This window comes from Euleptes europaea, chromosome 20 (assembly GCF_029931775.1).
Source record: "Euleptes europaea isolate rEulEur1 chromosome 20, rEulEur1.hap1, whole genome shotgun sequence".
In the NCBI taxonomy this organism is placed as follows: domain Eukaryota; kingdom Metazoa; phylum Chordata; class Lepidosauria; order Squamata; family Sphaerodactylidae; genus Euleptes; species Euleptes europaea.
In genome coordinates this window covers 9,207,205-9,221,810 of record NC_079331.1, presented here as the reverse complement: position 1 = coordinate 9,221,810, position 14,606 = coordinate 9,207,205, and the positions used below count along the sequence as shown (strand labels likewise).

At 49.0% G+C, this 14,606-nt stretch overlaps 1 protein-coding gene across 2 annotated transcripts in view; it reads left to right on the top strand.

Moving 5' to 3' along the window:
• Positions 1-7,904: 7,904 nt before the first annotated feature.
• The window catches only part of DMXL2 (Dmx like 2), a 73,517-nt gene continuing 66,815 nt past the window's right edge, over positions 7,905-14,606 (top strand). For both annotated transcript variants that reach the window (XM_056865696.1, XM_056865695.1), the window contains exon 1: positions 7,905-8,008. In XM_056865696.1, the coding sequence (XP_056721674.1) occupies positions 7,922-8,008 (87 nt within the window). In that variant the 5' untranslated portion in view covers positions 7,905-7,921. The remainder of the gene's footprint in view (positions 8,009-14,606) is intronic.

Below are 14,606 nucleotides of genomic sequence, written 5' to 3'. Positions count from 1 at the left end.
GCCGAATGCCTGCAAGCTTTCTGAATTTCCAGCTTCCTTCCTATCAAGAGAGGTGAAGCCTGTTATATAACGATGCGATCATGATTTCAAAAGAGGCCAGACAAGAGGAGAATGGAGAAAATCTTCAGGAGCTTTGGACATTCGAATCCGTTGGCGTCTTCCACCTAGTCTGAGTTAGAACCACAGTGATAGGACATCTTCTGCTGCATTTCTCAACAAACTGCAGGTTTTTTTGCTAGGGTTCCAGCTTTGGGTTGGGAAATACCTGGAGATTTTGGGGTTGGAGCCTGAGGAGGGCGGAGTTTGGGGAGGGACTTCAATGCCATACAGTCCAATGGCCAAAGCGGCCATTTCCTCCAGGGGAACGGATCTCTGTCGGCCGGAGATCAGTTGTAATAGCAGGAGATCTCCAGCTAGTACCTGGAGGTTGGCAGCCCTACGTAGAGTCCAATTGCCAAAGCGGCCATTTCCTCCAGGGGAACGGCTCTCTATCAGCTGGAGATCAGTTGTAATAACAGGAGATCTCCAGCTAGTACCTGGAGGTTAATACGGAAAAGAAATCAACATAGAAGGGCTTCATCACAACATAGCCAAGTACCAATTACATTGCCAAGTACCCACTACCGGAGCTTCATCGGGGCTTTGGAGCTACGGTTTCCCCTTTATTGCAATCGACTTATGCATATTTGCTATAATTAATTTGTGTGCGCAATTGTCATATGTATTACACTGTACCAATGATGTGGGTTTAATATATGAAGAGATATAATTGGTACTTGGCTATGTTGTGATTTAGCCCTTCTATGTTGATTTATTTTCAGTGTTGACCCCATTAACATAGAGGGGTTTTATTTCTTTGGTAACCACCTGGAAGTTGGCAACGCTGTTTTTTTACTCGCGTCCTTTAAATAGCAAACCACCGTGCAAACGTGGTTTGGAATTTCCTCCCCTCCCCCGGCGGCGTCAAAAGCAATTGCAACACAGGTCAAGGGACTGTCATTTGAGGAAGTCCCCCACCCCACCCCTTGAGTGTGTAGCAATTTATTGCTCCATTCTTTGGATCCTGGCCAGGGGCTACAGTATATTTGCCCAACAAGGGCAAGGGAAGGTATGTGTGTTCCACAGCTCCAGCATGGGCTGGGCAGGCAATGCAGGTCCCAATAGTGTTGCCAACCTCCAGGTAGTTCCTGGAGGTCTCCTGCTATTACAGCCGATCTCCAGCCAATAGAGCTCACTTCCCCTGGAGAAAAGGGCCGCTTTGGCAATTGGACTCTGTGGCATTGAAGTCCCTCCCCCAAACCACGCCCTTCTCAGGCTCTGCCCCAAGGTTGCAAAGAGGGACCTGGCAACCCTCGGGCCCAAGCAAGCCCAAACAAAAAGTACGATTTCCATGCAATCCTGGGCAGGGTTGTTCCAGTCTCAGTCCTTTGATAGCAATGGATTTAGACTGGAATATCTTAGCATAGGAATCTGACCGTTCGGAAAAACCAGCCATTTTTGCCAGTTCTTGTAGGTGCTTCCCTTTGGAATTAAATCTGCTCCTAAATTTCTGTTCTCGGCACCATTCAGTGCATAAAAATGCAGACATCTCAACCATTTGCTGCGTCCTCCCCACACCCCTCTGTGCCGATAGGACATTCCGGCTTTTGTTGTGTCAAACGGCGTCTTTGGTCCTACTCGATCACTGTCACCTTCAAGGTTACTCACAAGGTACTCCTTACAGAAAGGTGATGTGAATCATTTATAACGCCCTCTGATCTCAGCGGGCAAAGAACAGTCCTTATCTCTTGCATTCTTGCAGCGTTCCTTTGAGTGATTGTTATACTTTCTTTCTGATGGACCAACTGGAGCTAATTCAGAGCTGAGCCGGGATAAAATGTAAAGCGAGGTCTCCCAGCGCGACAGACAATATTCCACCTGCTGGACAACTCTGATTGTATATTGACTACAATCACAATACAGCATGGGAAAGGGCTATCACCCAATGGAAGGTCATCTGCTTTGCCCCAGGCTAGCCCAATCTCTTCAGATAGAAGAAGAAGAAGAAGAAGAAGAAGAAGAAGAAGAAGAAGAAGAAGAAGAAGAAGAAGAAGAAGAAGAAGAAGAAGAAGAAGAAGAAGAGTTGATTTTTATATGCTGACTTATTAACTTAAGGGAGACTCAAACCAACTTACAATCACCTTCCCTTCCCCTCCCCACAACAGATACCCTGTGAGGTAGGTGGGGATGAGAGAGCGCTAAGAGAGCGGTGACTAGCCCAAGGTCACCCAGCTGGCTTCTTGTGTAGGCGTGGGGAAACAAATCCAGTTCACCAGATTGGCCTCCGCTGTTCATGTGGAGGAGTGGGGAATAGAACCCAGTTCTCCACATCAGAGTCCACCACTCCAAACCACCGCTCTTAACCACTACACCATGCTGGCTACACCACGCTGGGTGACAGAAGCTAAGCAGGGACAGTCAATATTGGGATGGGAGTACACTAAGGAATACCAGGGTTGCTACACAGAGGCAGGCAATGGCAAACCACCTCTTAATGTCTCTTGCCTTGAAAATCCCACCAGGGGGTCACAATAAGTCGGCTGTCACTTGATGGTACTATCTACCACCACCATCTGCTTTGCATGCAAATAGTCCACAGTTCAATCCCCAGCCTCTCCAATTATGGATGAGGTGATAGGTGATGTGAAAGACCTCCACCTGAGACCCTGGAGAGCAGCTGCCAGCCTGGTTTTAGTCTGGTTTGACCACCATCCCAGGTCAGGCCAAACAGCAGAACTACAAGGAGATTAGTCCCGCCCACCAATGAAGTCCCCCCCTTACACCAGTAGGCCAAAGACCATGAGATGTCATCAGTATGGTGTTAACGTGGATGAGGAAACCCGGGCTTGAGTTGCCATCAAGGAAATAAAATCAGGGCCACAGCAAGGCTCCAATTTTGGAATTAATTTTCACAACGCACTTAGTTCAATGGGAATTCAAGAGGAGGGGGACGCTGCACTTAATAAAATGGCAGAAGAACAAAGGAAACACAATGGGGGAGGAATCTGCTCACCCCGAAGGAGGAGCACGTTGTCGAAGCTTGACTTGACAAACATGAGGAATTAATCTGCCCCTCCTTTCTGCCCCGCCCGCCCCCCAAATCTCCTTTTTCTTCCCTGCAAAACATTCTCGCTTTTTAGCGGCCCAATTACACGGGAGAGTCAAGACTTCGCTGGGGAATAAAGAGACCCACGTTCTAATCTCTCTTTTCAGCGGCACAATAAATCTACTACTTATAATAGGATTGTTCTGGGACAATACGGGATGAATGCATCTCAGTTCCCTTGCAAGTTGTCAAAATAAGCAGATTCTTGAAAGGAGAAGGTCAACGGCTGATTCCGAAGTAAAACAGGTGAGGTCAAACCATGGGCTCCAAGTTTCCAGCATGTGTGTGGGGAGGGGGGGATCTATTTGTAAAACATGTGCATGAGTCAACTGCAGTTTCAAACTAACACAGTTTTAATAGGGGAATTACTGCTCGGCTGCGAAGTGATAACATGAGAAATAGGCCGTGGGGGGATGTCCCTTCCGGTTTTCCCCACTTTGTGGAAGACTGCCTGTGTTATAAATACACCTTTGTCTTCTTAAAGACAGAAAGCCACATTCTGAGCATGGGCGCAGCTAAGGGACATTTGCTATTTACCACTACAAAGGAGAGATGTACATTTTAACTTTGAAAAAAACTAATTTTCACCCTTTTTGTCCCTTTGCAATGCATGGTTCTTTGCAATGCACAGTTCTTCTGGAGAGCCAGCATGGTGTAGTGGTTAAGAGCGGTGGTTTGGAGCGGTGGACTCTGATCTGGAGAACCGGGTTTGATTTCCCCACTCCTCCACATGAAGCCTGCTGGGTGACCTTGGGCTAGTCAGCTCTCTTAGAGGTCTCTCGGCCCCACCTACCTCACAGGGTGTCTGTTGTGGGGAGGGGAAGGGAAGGCGATTGTAAGACGGTTTGAGTCTCCCTTAAGTGGTAGAGAAAGTCAGCATATAAAAACCAATTATTGTTCTTGTTCTTCTTGTTCTTCTTCTTCTATATTTATAATGGAGTTCAGGAGGAAGCACCGTTTGGTAAGGAGAGAACTGTCATCTGCAAATGAAGAATTCTTTGGGCAATTGCATGGTGTTTTGCATTTGTTTATTTCTTTATTGTGGGTCTGCATTTGGTGGAGATGAAATGTTGCAATAAAAGCAAACGTTAGTATTATACATAACACACACACTCCTGCATCACAAAGGATTGTTTCATTCTCATTACGCCACATCCAAGGAATGAAATGAGACAGAGGAAATGCAGAAATTGACCAAAACTAAGCTTCACCTTTTCATGTTTTCCATTGTGTTGAATAACAATACTTCTCACCGTAAACCTGGGTCTGGACTGGGCCACGTCTAGGCTGAAACCTGACATGCATTTGACAAACCTGCAGAATTCGTCTTCTGCTTTTTATGGACGGGATTACGGATGCAGCTTTCCCTTTCAACTGGGATATGAATCATATGAGTAACTTTCAAATTCCCAACTTGGCGGGTGATGATCGGGGTATCATTTTGGGTGTATAACAGAAAACAAAAATTCCAGGGGTTTCTTGGATAAAGCGTGCTTGACCTAGGCTTTTAGAAGTACAGGGATACAGTTTGACAATGCAGTAAAAAAAAAAAAATAGGGGGGGTAAGCGGTTAAAATGACCTTGCAGCAGCTGAAGCATTCAGATACGTAAGCAAACTCATCAAAGTCCTAAAGAATATGTGTCCACAAAGGTATATCTCCCCAGCCTTGGACAAAAGCATGACTCATGGTGGCTACCTTGCCTTCGACACAGGAGCAAGATGCACTGGCGGACACGAGCATCATTAAAGAATGGAAGAGCAGGCTCCGGACCAGAATCCATCCTGAGCCAGGGGAAGATATGACTAATCCTAAGGGGTGCACTCCCTAATGGAAAACGTGCGTGCCAATTCAAAAACAAAATTAATCAGAGCACCTTTGCCAACCAGCCCCAAATGAAAAACGATGCCTTCTTTAGGCCAATTATTTCTCCGTCTCTGGTGCGGCGCCTGCAGTGTCTCTTGTCATTGGTCCAACCACGCGACAAGGGACAACTCGGAGAAGCTCGGTGGTAGAGCTCCCAGTTTGCATGCAGAAGGTCCCCGGTTCACTCAGTTGAAGGATTCCCTAGATTGGGGGAAAGACCTCAGAAAGATTCCCAGGATTGGGGGAAAGACCCCAGAAAGCCACGGCCAGAAAGGACTAGGACTAGAGAGCCAGCATGGTGTAGTGGTTAAGAGCGGCGGTTTGGAGCGGCGGACTCTAATCTGGAGAACCGGGTTTGATTCCCCCACTCCTTCACATGAGCGGCGGAGGCTAATCTGGTGAAATGGATTGGTTTCCCCGCTCCGACCCACGAAGCCAGCTGGGTGACCTTGGGCTAGTCACAGCTCTCTTAGCGCTGTCTCAGCTCCGCCTACCTCACAGGGTGTCTGCTGTGGGGAGAGGAAGGGAAGGTGATTGTAAGGCGGTTTGATTCTTCCTTAAGTGGTAAAGGAAGTCGGCATATAAAAACCAATTCCTCCTCCTCCTCCTTTTCTTCCTCTTCTCCTCCTCCATAATCTGAACCAAGCACTACTCTTCTTCTTCTAGGACAGTCGCACCAGGCTTGCGAAGGCAGTTTTCATATTTGGATCTAAATTTACTGGCATGGGAGGCAACATTGAGGAAAGGCCTTGGCCTCCCTGCCCCGTTTGTTTGCCCTCCAGGGCAACAGGTTGGCCACTATGCATAACAAGAGGACAGACTAGATGGACCACTGGTCTGATCCAGCCGGGCTCCTTTGACGTTCTCGGTGGTGGCCAAGTCACAGCCGGCTTATGGCCACCCCATAAAGTTTTCAAGGCAAGAGGCACTGAGAAGGTGATTCAGACCTCTCACCAGGGATCAGGCTGCGGATTAGAGATGAAGACCAAGAACTCCACCGCAAAACCCTTACTCCCGGTGACCGGACGACCAAAGTGAAACATGTGAGTTGTGTTTCTGCACCCCAATTAGAGATCGCTTTATTGCCGAAGTGCTGCCAAGATGGTTCTGTACTACAAATGCATGGATAAACTTCCTGTTAGGCCCAGGCTAGCCTGATCTCGTCAGATCTCAGAAGCTAAGCAGGGTCAGCCCTGGTTAGTATCTGGATGGGAGACCACCAAGGAATACCAGGGTTGCTGTGCAGAGGAAGGCACTGGCAAACCACCTCCGTTAGTCTCTTGCCATGAAAACCCCAAAAGGGGTCGCCATCAGTCGGCGGCGACTTGACGGCACTTTACACACACACACACAAGTCAACATTATTTGAGAAACTCCCAAACTTTGCTTGGCATTTCAGCACTCCGAGGGTCCACGGCAGCCAACAATTCTGGTACAAGCGACTTTCCTACCCCCTGCTTCATTCAGCCTTTCCGTGTGGGGTGGGTGTGTTTATTTTTTGCTGTTATCTTGATGAGCTAGTTGACTTTTGTGTCTCCAAAGTCCACAGGTCACCATTTTTCACCTTTTAAACGACTCCGGCCCTATCCCATTATACAGTCCTTTGCAAACAAATCAGTCCGCACATTAGCCAGTGTGGTGTAGTGGTTAAGAGCGGTGGTTTGGAGTTGCGGAGTCTGATCTGGAGAACCGGGTTTGATTCCCGGTTCTGAATGCATAAGATGGACCATAACATATAAGTGTCCATAAACCAAAGTTCATATAACTGATGTTAAATGGTCCATCTTATGCATTCAGTATTGTATGTCTTAGTGTAATAATTCATCCTACGTTGATATGTATAAAGTGTAATACAGTTTGTCGAAGGCTTTTACGGTCAGAGTTCATTGGTTCTTGTAGGTTATCCGGGCTGTGTAACCGTGGTCTTGGTATTTTCTTTCCTGACGTTTCGCCAGCAGCTGTGGCAGGCATCTTCAGAGGAGACACTGTCCTTCAGTGTTACTCCTCTGAAGATGCCTGCCACAGCTGCTGGCGAAACGTCAGGAAAGAAAATACCAAGACCATGGTTACACAGCCCGATAACCAGAAGAACCAATATTTAGACTGATAATTGGTTGTGTACTGAAAAATAATTTTCCTGTATAGGGATTTCCATAACCTTATTTCAGTAGACCTCTTGTTTATAGTCTATTCATATGACTACCTAGAGGTTGGCAACCCACATGATGGTGAGGATGAGGATGATGCTGATCTAGATCTCTTTGCCAATTTCAGTAGTCCTCTTGTTTATAGTCTATTCATATGACTACCTGGAGGTTGGCAACCCACATGATGGTGAGGATGAGGATGATGCTGATCTAGATCTCTTTGCCAATTTCAGTAGTCCTCTTGTTTATAGTCTATTCATATGACTACCTGGAGGTTGGCAACCCCCAGGATGATGATGAGGATGATGATGATGATGTAGACCTCTTTGCCCAGCCTGCAGCGCGCCAGCCCCCCTTTGCGCCCTTCTCCATCCCTCCCTTCTCCTTGGGGAGCGGCGCGTCCGCGCTCACCTGCCCAGGCGCGCCAGGCCGGCCGAGCGCGCGCGCCCCCGCCCCCAGCGGGCGGCTCCCGAGCCGCCGGAACGCGCGCGCCCGCGCCGGAGATCCCCGCCCGGCGCGCGCCCCCGACGCGCGCTCTCTCCCCCCTCCCCCTAGCGCGCGCGCGTTCCAGCGAGCGCGCCCCTCCGCCCGTCTCCATCCCTCGGCCGAGGGGATCCCCGCTCGCTGCGTCCCCGCGGCGTCCCGGTCCGCCTCTCCAGCCGGCCGGGGCCGGGCCGGGCCGCTCGGGCGCCGCCGGCGTCTCTCCCCGGCCGAGCCGCGGGGGCCGGAGGCGGCCTCGGGCCGGGCGGCGTCCGGAGGCCGCGATGCATCTCCACCAGGTGCTCACCGGCGCCGTCAACCCCGGCGACAATTGCTACGCCGTGGGCAGCCTCGAGGACACCCCCTTCACGGTGAGCGGGGGGGGGGGGAAGGCGACTGGGAGGGGTCACCCCCCCACACCGGGATGGGGGAGGGAGGAGGATTATTCCCCGGGATTAGGGTGATGGACTCGTCCCCCGGGGAGGGCGACCCCTAGGACCGAAAGGGCTCCCGCGCCTTAGCCCGCCTCCCCGCTTACCTGGGGGTAGGTGCAATGGAAGGACGGGGGGGCTTGCTTCTGAGTAAACGTGCGCCGTTGATTCTGCTGCAGCCTTAGAATAAACAGGACTCTTAAAGAGAGAATAATAATAATAATAATAATAATAATTAATAATAATAATAATAATAGTTATTATGCCAGCATTAGCTTTTGTGGCCTGCAGCCCACTGCTTCTGAATAAATGGAATCCTAATAATAATAATGATGATGATGATGATGATGATGATGATGATAACAATAATAACAATAATAATAAGATGGTCTGTATTTCTAAGCGTTTGGGGAGGGGGGAATGAGGATGTTTTTAGGATTTTTTAAAATGTCTGGGGTGGGGCACATTATTATTATTATCATTATTATCATTATTATTATATCATAGAGTCGGAAAGGACCACCAGGGTCATGTAGTCCGACCCGCTGCACAAGCCAGGAAATCCCGCTCCCACCCACCCCCCAGTGATATTATTATATCATCGAGTCGGAAAGGACCACCAGGGTCATGTAGTCCGACCCCCTGCACAAGCCAGGAAATCCCACTCCCACCCACCCCCCAGTGATATTATTATATCATAGAGTCGGAAAGGACCACCAGGGTCATGTAGTCCGACCCCCTGCACAAGCCAGGAAATCCCGCTCCCACCCACCCCCAGTGATATTATTATATCATAGAGTCGGAAAGGACCACCAGGGTCATGAAGTCCAACCCCCTGCACAAGCCAGGAAATCCCGCTCCCACCCACCCCCCAGTGATATTATTATATCATAGAGTCGGAAAGGACCACCAGGGTCATGTAGTCCGACCCCCTGCACAAGCCAGGAAATCCCGCTCCCACCCACCCCCCAGTGATATTATTATATCATAGAGTCGGAAAGGACCACCAGGGTCATGTAGTCCAACCCCCTGCACAAGCCAGGAAATCCCGCTCCCACCCACCCCCAGTGACCCCTACTCCACGCCCAGAAGAATCGTAGCGTTGGAAGGGACCACTGGGGTCATCTAGGCCAACCCCCTGCACAATGCAGGAAATTCACAACCACCTCCCCCCACACACACCCCTGTTGACCCCTACTCCACGCCCAGAAGAATCGTAGAGTTGGAAGGGACCACCAGGGCCATCTAGTCCAACCCCCTGCACAATGCAGGAAATTCACAACTACCTCCCACACACACACACACACACACAATTACCCCAACTCCATGCCCAGAAACTGGCCAAGATGCCCTCCTTCTCATGAACTGCCTAAGGCCATTATCATTATTAGGATTCCATTTATTCAGAAGCGGTGGGCTGCAGGCCACAAAATCTTATGCTGGAATAAAACATATTTTTGAATATAGTCTTGAAGGGGCCACTACATTCCTGTTTGTCAGGACGAAAAAGCTGGTCTGTCTTCCTAGGCCTTTGGGGAGGGGGGGGATGAGGATGTTTTTAGGATTTTTTAAAATGTCTGGGGTGGGGCACTTTAAAAAAAAAGCTCGATGGCCAACCTGTTAAAGGGGGAATAATTTGGCTGTCCTGCATTGAGCAGGAGGGAATAGACATGTGTGTGGGGGGGATAAAGGAATTTCGATTAAAAAGCCTGCTAAATTATTCCTAACAGATGCCTTAAGTAATTAATATTTGGAGAGAATTTATTTGAAATTCTCTGGTGGCGGAGGTGCTTCTTTTGCTTCGTTCCCCTTCCATCTCTCACTTTTGTCTCACGACAATCCGGCGAGGTAGGTTGGGCTGAGAAAGAGACCGGCAGGAGGGTCCCCCGGGGACTTCTGCGGCCCAGCGAGAGATCGGAACTCGGGGCTCCCTGATCCGAATCCGACCTTTTATTCACGATACCGGGATGGACCTCGGCGGCTTTTGCCCAGCGCTGCCGGACGTGGAGTCCTTCTGGGCCTGTAGTGTGTCTAGGAACATGCGTTTGGTTTAATTTTGATAATATTCCCCATCTTCCTCGGTGTCTATTTTTAGGAAGGGGAAAGGTGATTTATAATGGAGTTGAGTGAATTCGTCTTTGTGTGGGGGCTATTTATAGACGGGAACGGCAGGGGCGGTCGCTTCTGAGCCAGGACTGTAGGTAAGGATGTAGGAATTTGGTTCGGCTAGTTCATCGCTCATTCGGGCCACCTGGGGAATTGGGTGAAACTCCAAGACGATGCCTGAATTGGTATTTCTGGCGACCTGAGGCCCAGGAATGTGGTTCTGATCTGTGATGGTGGGTGGTAGAATCATAGACTTGGAAGGGACCACCAGGGTCATCTAGTCCAACCCCCTGCACAATGCAGGAAATTCACAACTACCTCCCCCCCACACCCCCGGTGACCCCTGCTCCACGCCCAGAAGATGGCCAAGATGCCCTCCCTCTCATGAACTGCCCAAGGTCATAGAATCAGCATTGCTGACAGATGGCCATCTAGCCTCTGCTGAAAAACCTCCAGGGAAGGTTAGAGGCGAGGCACTTGTCTTTAGGAGGACGAGGAGAGATGGTTACAGAGACGTACTTCCGGTTTCGAGATGTGACGTCGAGGTCCACGTGGGGAGAGGAAACGGCATGCCCTCGGCCCTGAAAAAATGGCTTGCGGTGGGGAACGGGCGATATGGGTGCAGGGGTCTGCTCTGCTGCCGAAAGAAACATTTAAAAAAAAAAATCCAGATTCTTATTTTAAAGTGAGAAAAAGAGCTCCAGGGAAAAAAAACTTTGCGGATACCAAACGCTGCTCTTTGAAGGGGAAGTGTGGAGGGAGGCGGACATGTTAACCCACACAGCAATGTGCTGCAAATGGTGTGGGAATCTTTGGCGGAGACCGTTGTAGCGGCTTAGGGACGGGGCTCTGTTATGAAGCCGGTGGGCTTGTTGCAAATTCTCTAAAATATACAAGGAAGCAACCTTGGGGTCTTCCCTTTGCGGTTATGCAGCTCTGCCAACGTCTTGGGGTGTTGCACGGCTTCCACGACTTTAAATAATTTTTTAAAAACCCAGCACATTGTAATATCCTGTTCACAGTGGCTTTCAGACCCCATTAATCACCAGCAGGCTGCATTACGGAGCAGTTTTTGGCTGGGTGCTTTTTGTTTTTTAATCCCTTCCTGTCCTCTGCTGCCATTTATGCATGGGAGGTTTTGCCTTGGATTTGCCGCTCTCTAGATGCACTTTTCCTCCCATCCATATTCTCAAAACTCAACAATAAACCCCCATGCAGAGTTTTGAGAATTCGGATGGGGAAAATGTGCATCCGTAGAGCGACAAAGCCAATGCAAAACCTTCCGTGAATAAATGGCCTGCGTCTCCAAAGGAACTGACCGCGTTGTAGACCAGACGGCCGTGAAAATGCTCCCGGTGGTTGTTTCGATTTGCGGAATAGCAGGCCGGAAACAGAAGAGGTTGAGGGGAGTCAGGGAGACAGTCTATCCTCCGTGCCACCCTGACGTCCCGGTTAAGGAACGATGGGCAAAAATGTTGATCGGAAAATGTAAAAAGCATTGCCGTTGGTCGTATGGGTGGTGATGCTAAAACGTCCCGTTCTGGCCTCGGCCATAAATTATGACCGCTCTGTAGTGAATTTCCTCGTCCAATAATATAATCTTTTTAATTGCTGTTGTTGGCTATTTTTTTCCTTTAGTTCCAAAGCAGTGAGCACTGTAATGGTTGTTTTTTCTAGCTGTCTCAGAGCCTAAATGAGAGCCAGCGGGGTGTAGTGGTTAAGAGCGGCGGTTTAGAGCGGTGGACTCTGATCTGGAGAACCGGGTTTGATTCCCTGCTCCTCCACCTGAGCGGCGGAGGCTAATCTGGAGACTCGGGTTGGTTTCCCCACTCCTCCACACGAAACCAGCTGGGTGACCTTGGGCTAGTCACAGCTCTCTCAGCCCCACCCACCTCCCAGGGTGTCTGTTGTGGGGAGGGGGAAGGGAAGGTGATTGTAAGCCGGTGTGGTTCTTCCTTAAGCGGTAGAGAAAGTCGGCATATAAAAACCAACTTTTCTCCTTCTTCTAAATCTTAAAACTGGCTCTTAAGTGTCACAGGGTCAAATATCCTGCTTGGGAAGATAGTTTCAGAGGGTAGTCATCTTGATCTGCAGTGGAACAGCTAGATTCTCATCCGGTAGCACCTTACGGCCCAACAAGATGTTTGGGGTATGAGCTGTTGAGAACAGGTCCCAGAAGGAGATTGTAGCATCAGAGACGTGGTGGTGTGCTTCTAAGGCATCGTGGGCCTTTGGTTGTGTTTCAAGCAATGTTTTCGGCCATGGGGATTCTTTGCAATGATATCCACGACAATCCTCGTGGAAGGCATTCTGTCAACGTTTTCAATCCATGTGGGTTTCTGCATGGATTCTGCAATGGGGATAATTTCAATAGCACTTAATGGGAAAGAAAAAAAGGCATCTGAAAACACCGATAATCTAAATAAGCATAAGGGGTTGTGGCCCGTGCAGAAACCTGTAGTCTTGGCTCAAGTTTGAAAAATGTTTCCTATCCAGTTTGGCACCGGTGTTCAAAATGCCTAAGATTTTCCTAGCCTTTCTTTCCTCTGATTCTAAGCATTGGTTTTAATAATTCAATATCCCTTATAGCTTGGACTGTATTGTTACAAGCTTCACAATTGTGCGCGTAACAATGATATTCTATGCACAAATGTTCGAGGGTAATTAAAGCTACCCATGTTATGTGCCGTCAAGTCGCTTCTGACTTGTGGTGACCCTGTGAATTCACAACCTCCAAAATGTCCTATGATTAACAACCATGCGCAGGTCTTGCAAACGGAGGAAGCCTGAATTCTGCTGGCATGCCGCCAGGTATAGATGTGACGTGTTCTGAGTTTTTAGCCTTGGTTAAAAGATCAGAAATACCCCATGGGAAGTTTGTGGCTGCCTCCTCTTCCTGAGCATCTGGCCTTTTTCTTGTTGATTTTTGGTGTTATCCACAGAGGAGAGTTACATGTGTGCTGGGGTTAATGCTGTGGTTTCCTTCAACATATTTTTAAGGAGGCTTCATCTCCTGGCTTCATACTGCGGCCTGAAGCTGACCATTGTTAGCTTTGCGACGATGCAGACGTAGCGATGCATCCCAGTTAACTGAAAAAACAAAAGGCGGGTTTTGCCAAGGAGATCGCCTGGGGGACCTTTTCCAACTGTAGGATGGCCTAGTCCAACTCATAGAATCATAGAGTTGGAAGGGACCACCAGGGTCATCTAGTCCAACCCCCTGCACAATGCAGGAGATTCACAACTACCTCCCCCCACCCGCACCCCCAGTGACCCCTACTCCATGCCTAGAAGATGGCCAAGATGCCCTCCCTCTCATGATCTGTTTAAGGTCAAAGAATCAGCATTGCTGACAGATGGCCATCTAGCCTTTGCTTCAAAACCTCCAGGGGAGGAGAGCTCACCACCTCCCGAGGAAGCCTGTTCCACCGAGGAACCGCTCTAGCTGTTAGAAAGTCCTTCCTAATGTCTAGACGGAAACTCTTTTGATTTAATTTCAACCCGTTGGTTCTGGTCCGACCTTCTGGGGCAACAGAAAACAACTGGTCAGTGGAGGAAATCTGTACATATGAGGAAGCCACAAACATAAAGGGCTCTCCCAGTCTCTGAACTATGTTCGTAAGGTCAGGAAACATGTATTATTTATTTACTTAAAACGTTTATTAGCTGCCTTTCTCCCTTACGGCAGCTTACAATATAAATAAAACAACAATTACAAAAAATACACCAAAGACCGTCATTTAAAATCACAATTTAGAACTTCCAATAAACAGGGGGGAAAGCCTAAATTAGCCAAATGCTATCTCAAATAAAACGGGCTTCAACTGCCTCCTGGTAATCAAAACTGAGGGAGCCTGGTGCACCTTCTCGGGAAGGTTGTTCCATACTGTGGGGCTGCCACCAATAAGGCCCTTTTGCTTAAGGCAGTTTAATGTCATAACTCTAATGCTACTTGGCTCCAGACATTTTAATCTCGGGTGGGGGGGCTCCATGGGAGAGCCTCTGCTTTGCAGGCAGAAGGTCCCAGGTTCAATCCCCGGCATCTCAAGTTAAAGGGACCAGGCAAGTAGGTGATGTGAAAGACCTCAGCCTGAGATCCTGGAGAACCACTGCTGGTCTGAGTAGACAATACTGACTTTGATGGACCCAGGGTCTGATTCAGTATAAGGCAGCTTCATGGGGAAGGGCCGTGGCTCAGCGGTAGAGCCTCTGCTTGGCCTGCAGAAGGTCTCAGGTTCAATCCCCCGGCATCTTCAGTTCAAGGGACTAGGCAAGGAGGTGATGTGAAAGACCCCTGCCTGAGACCATGGAGAGACGGTGCCAGTCTGAGTAGACAATACTGACTTTGATGGACCAAGGATCTGATTCAGTAGAAGGCAGCTTCATGGGTTCATGGGTCTTTGATAGATCCAAAAGTCTGATTCAGTATAGG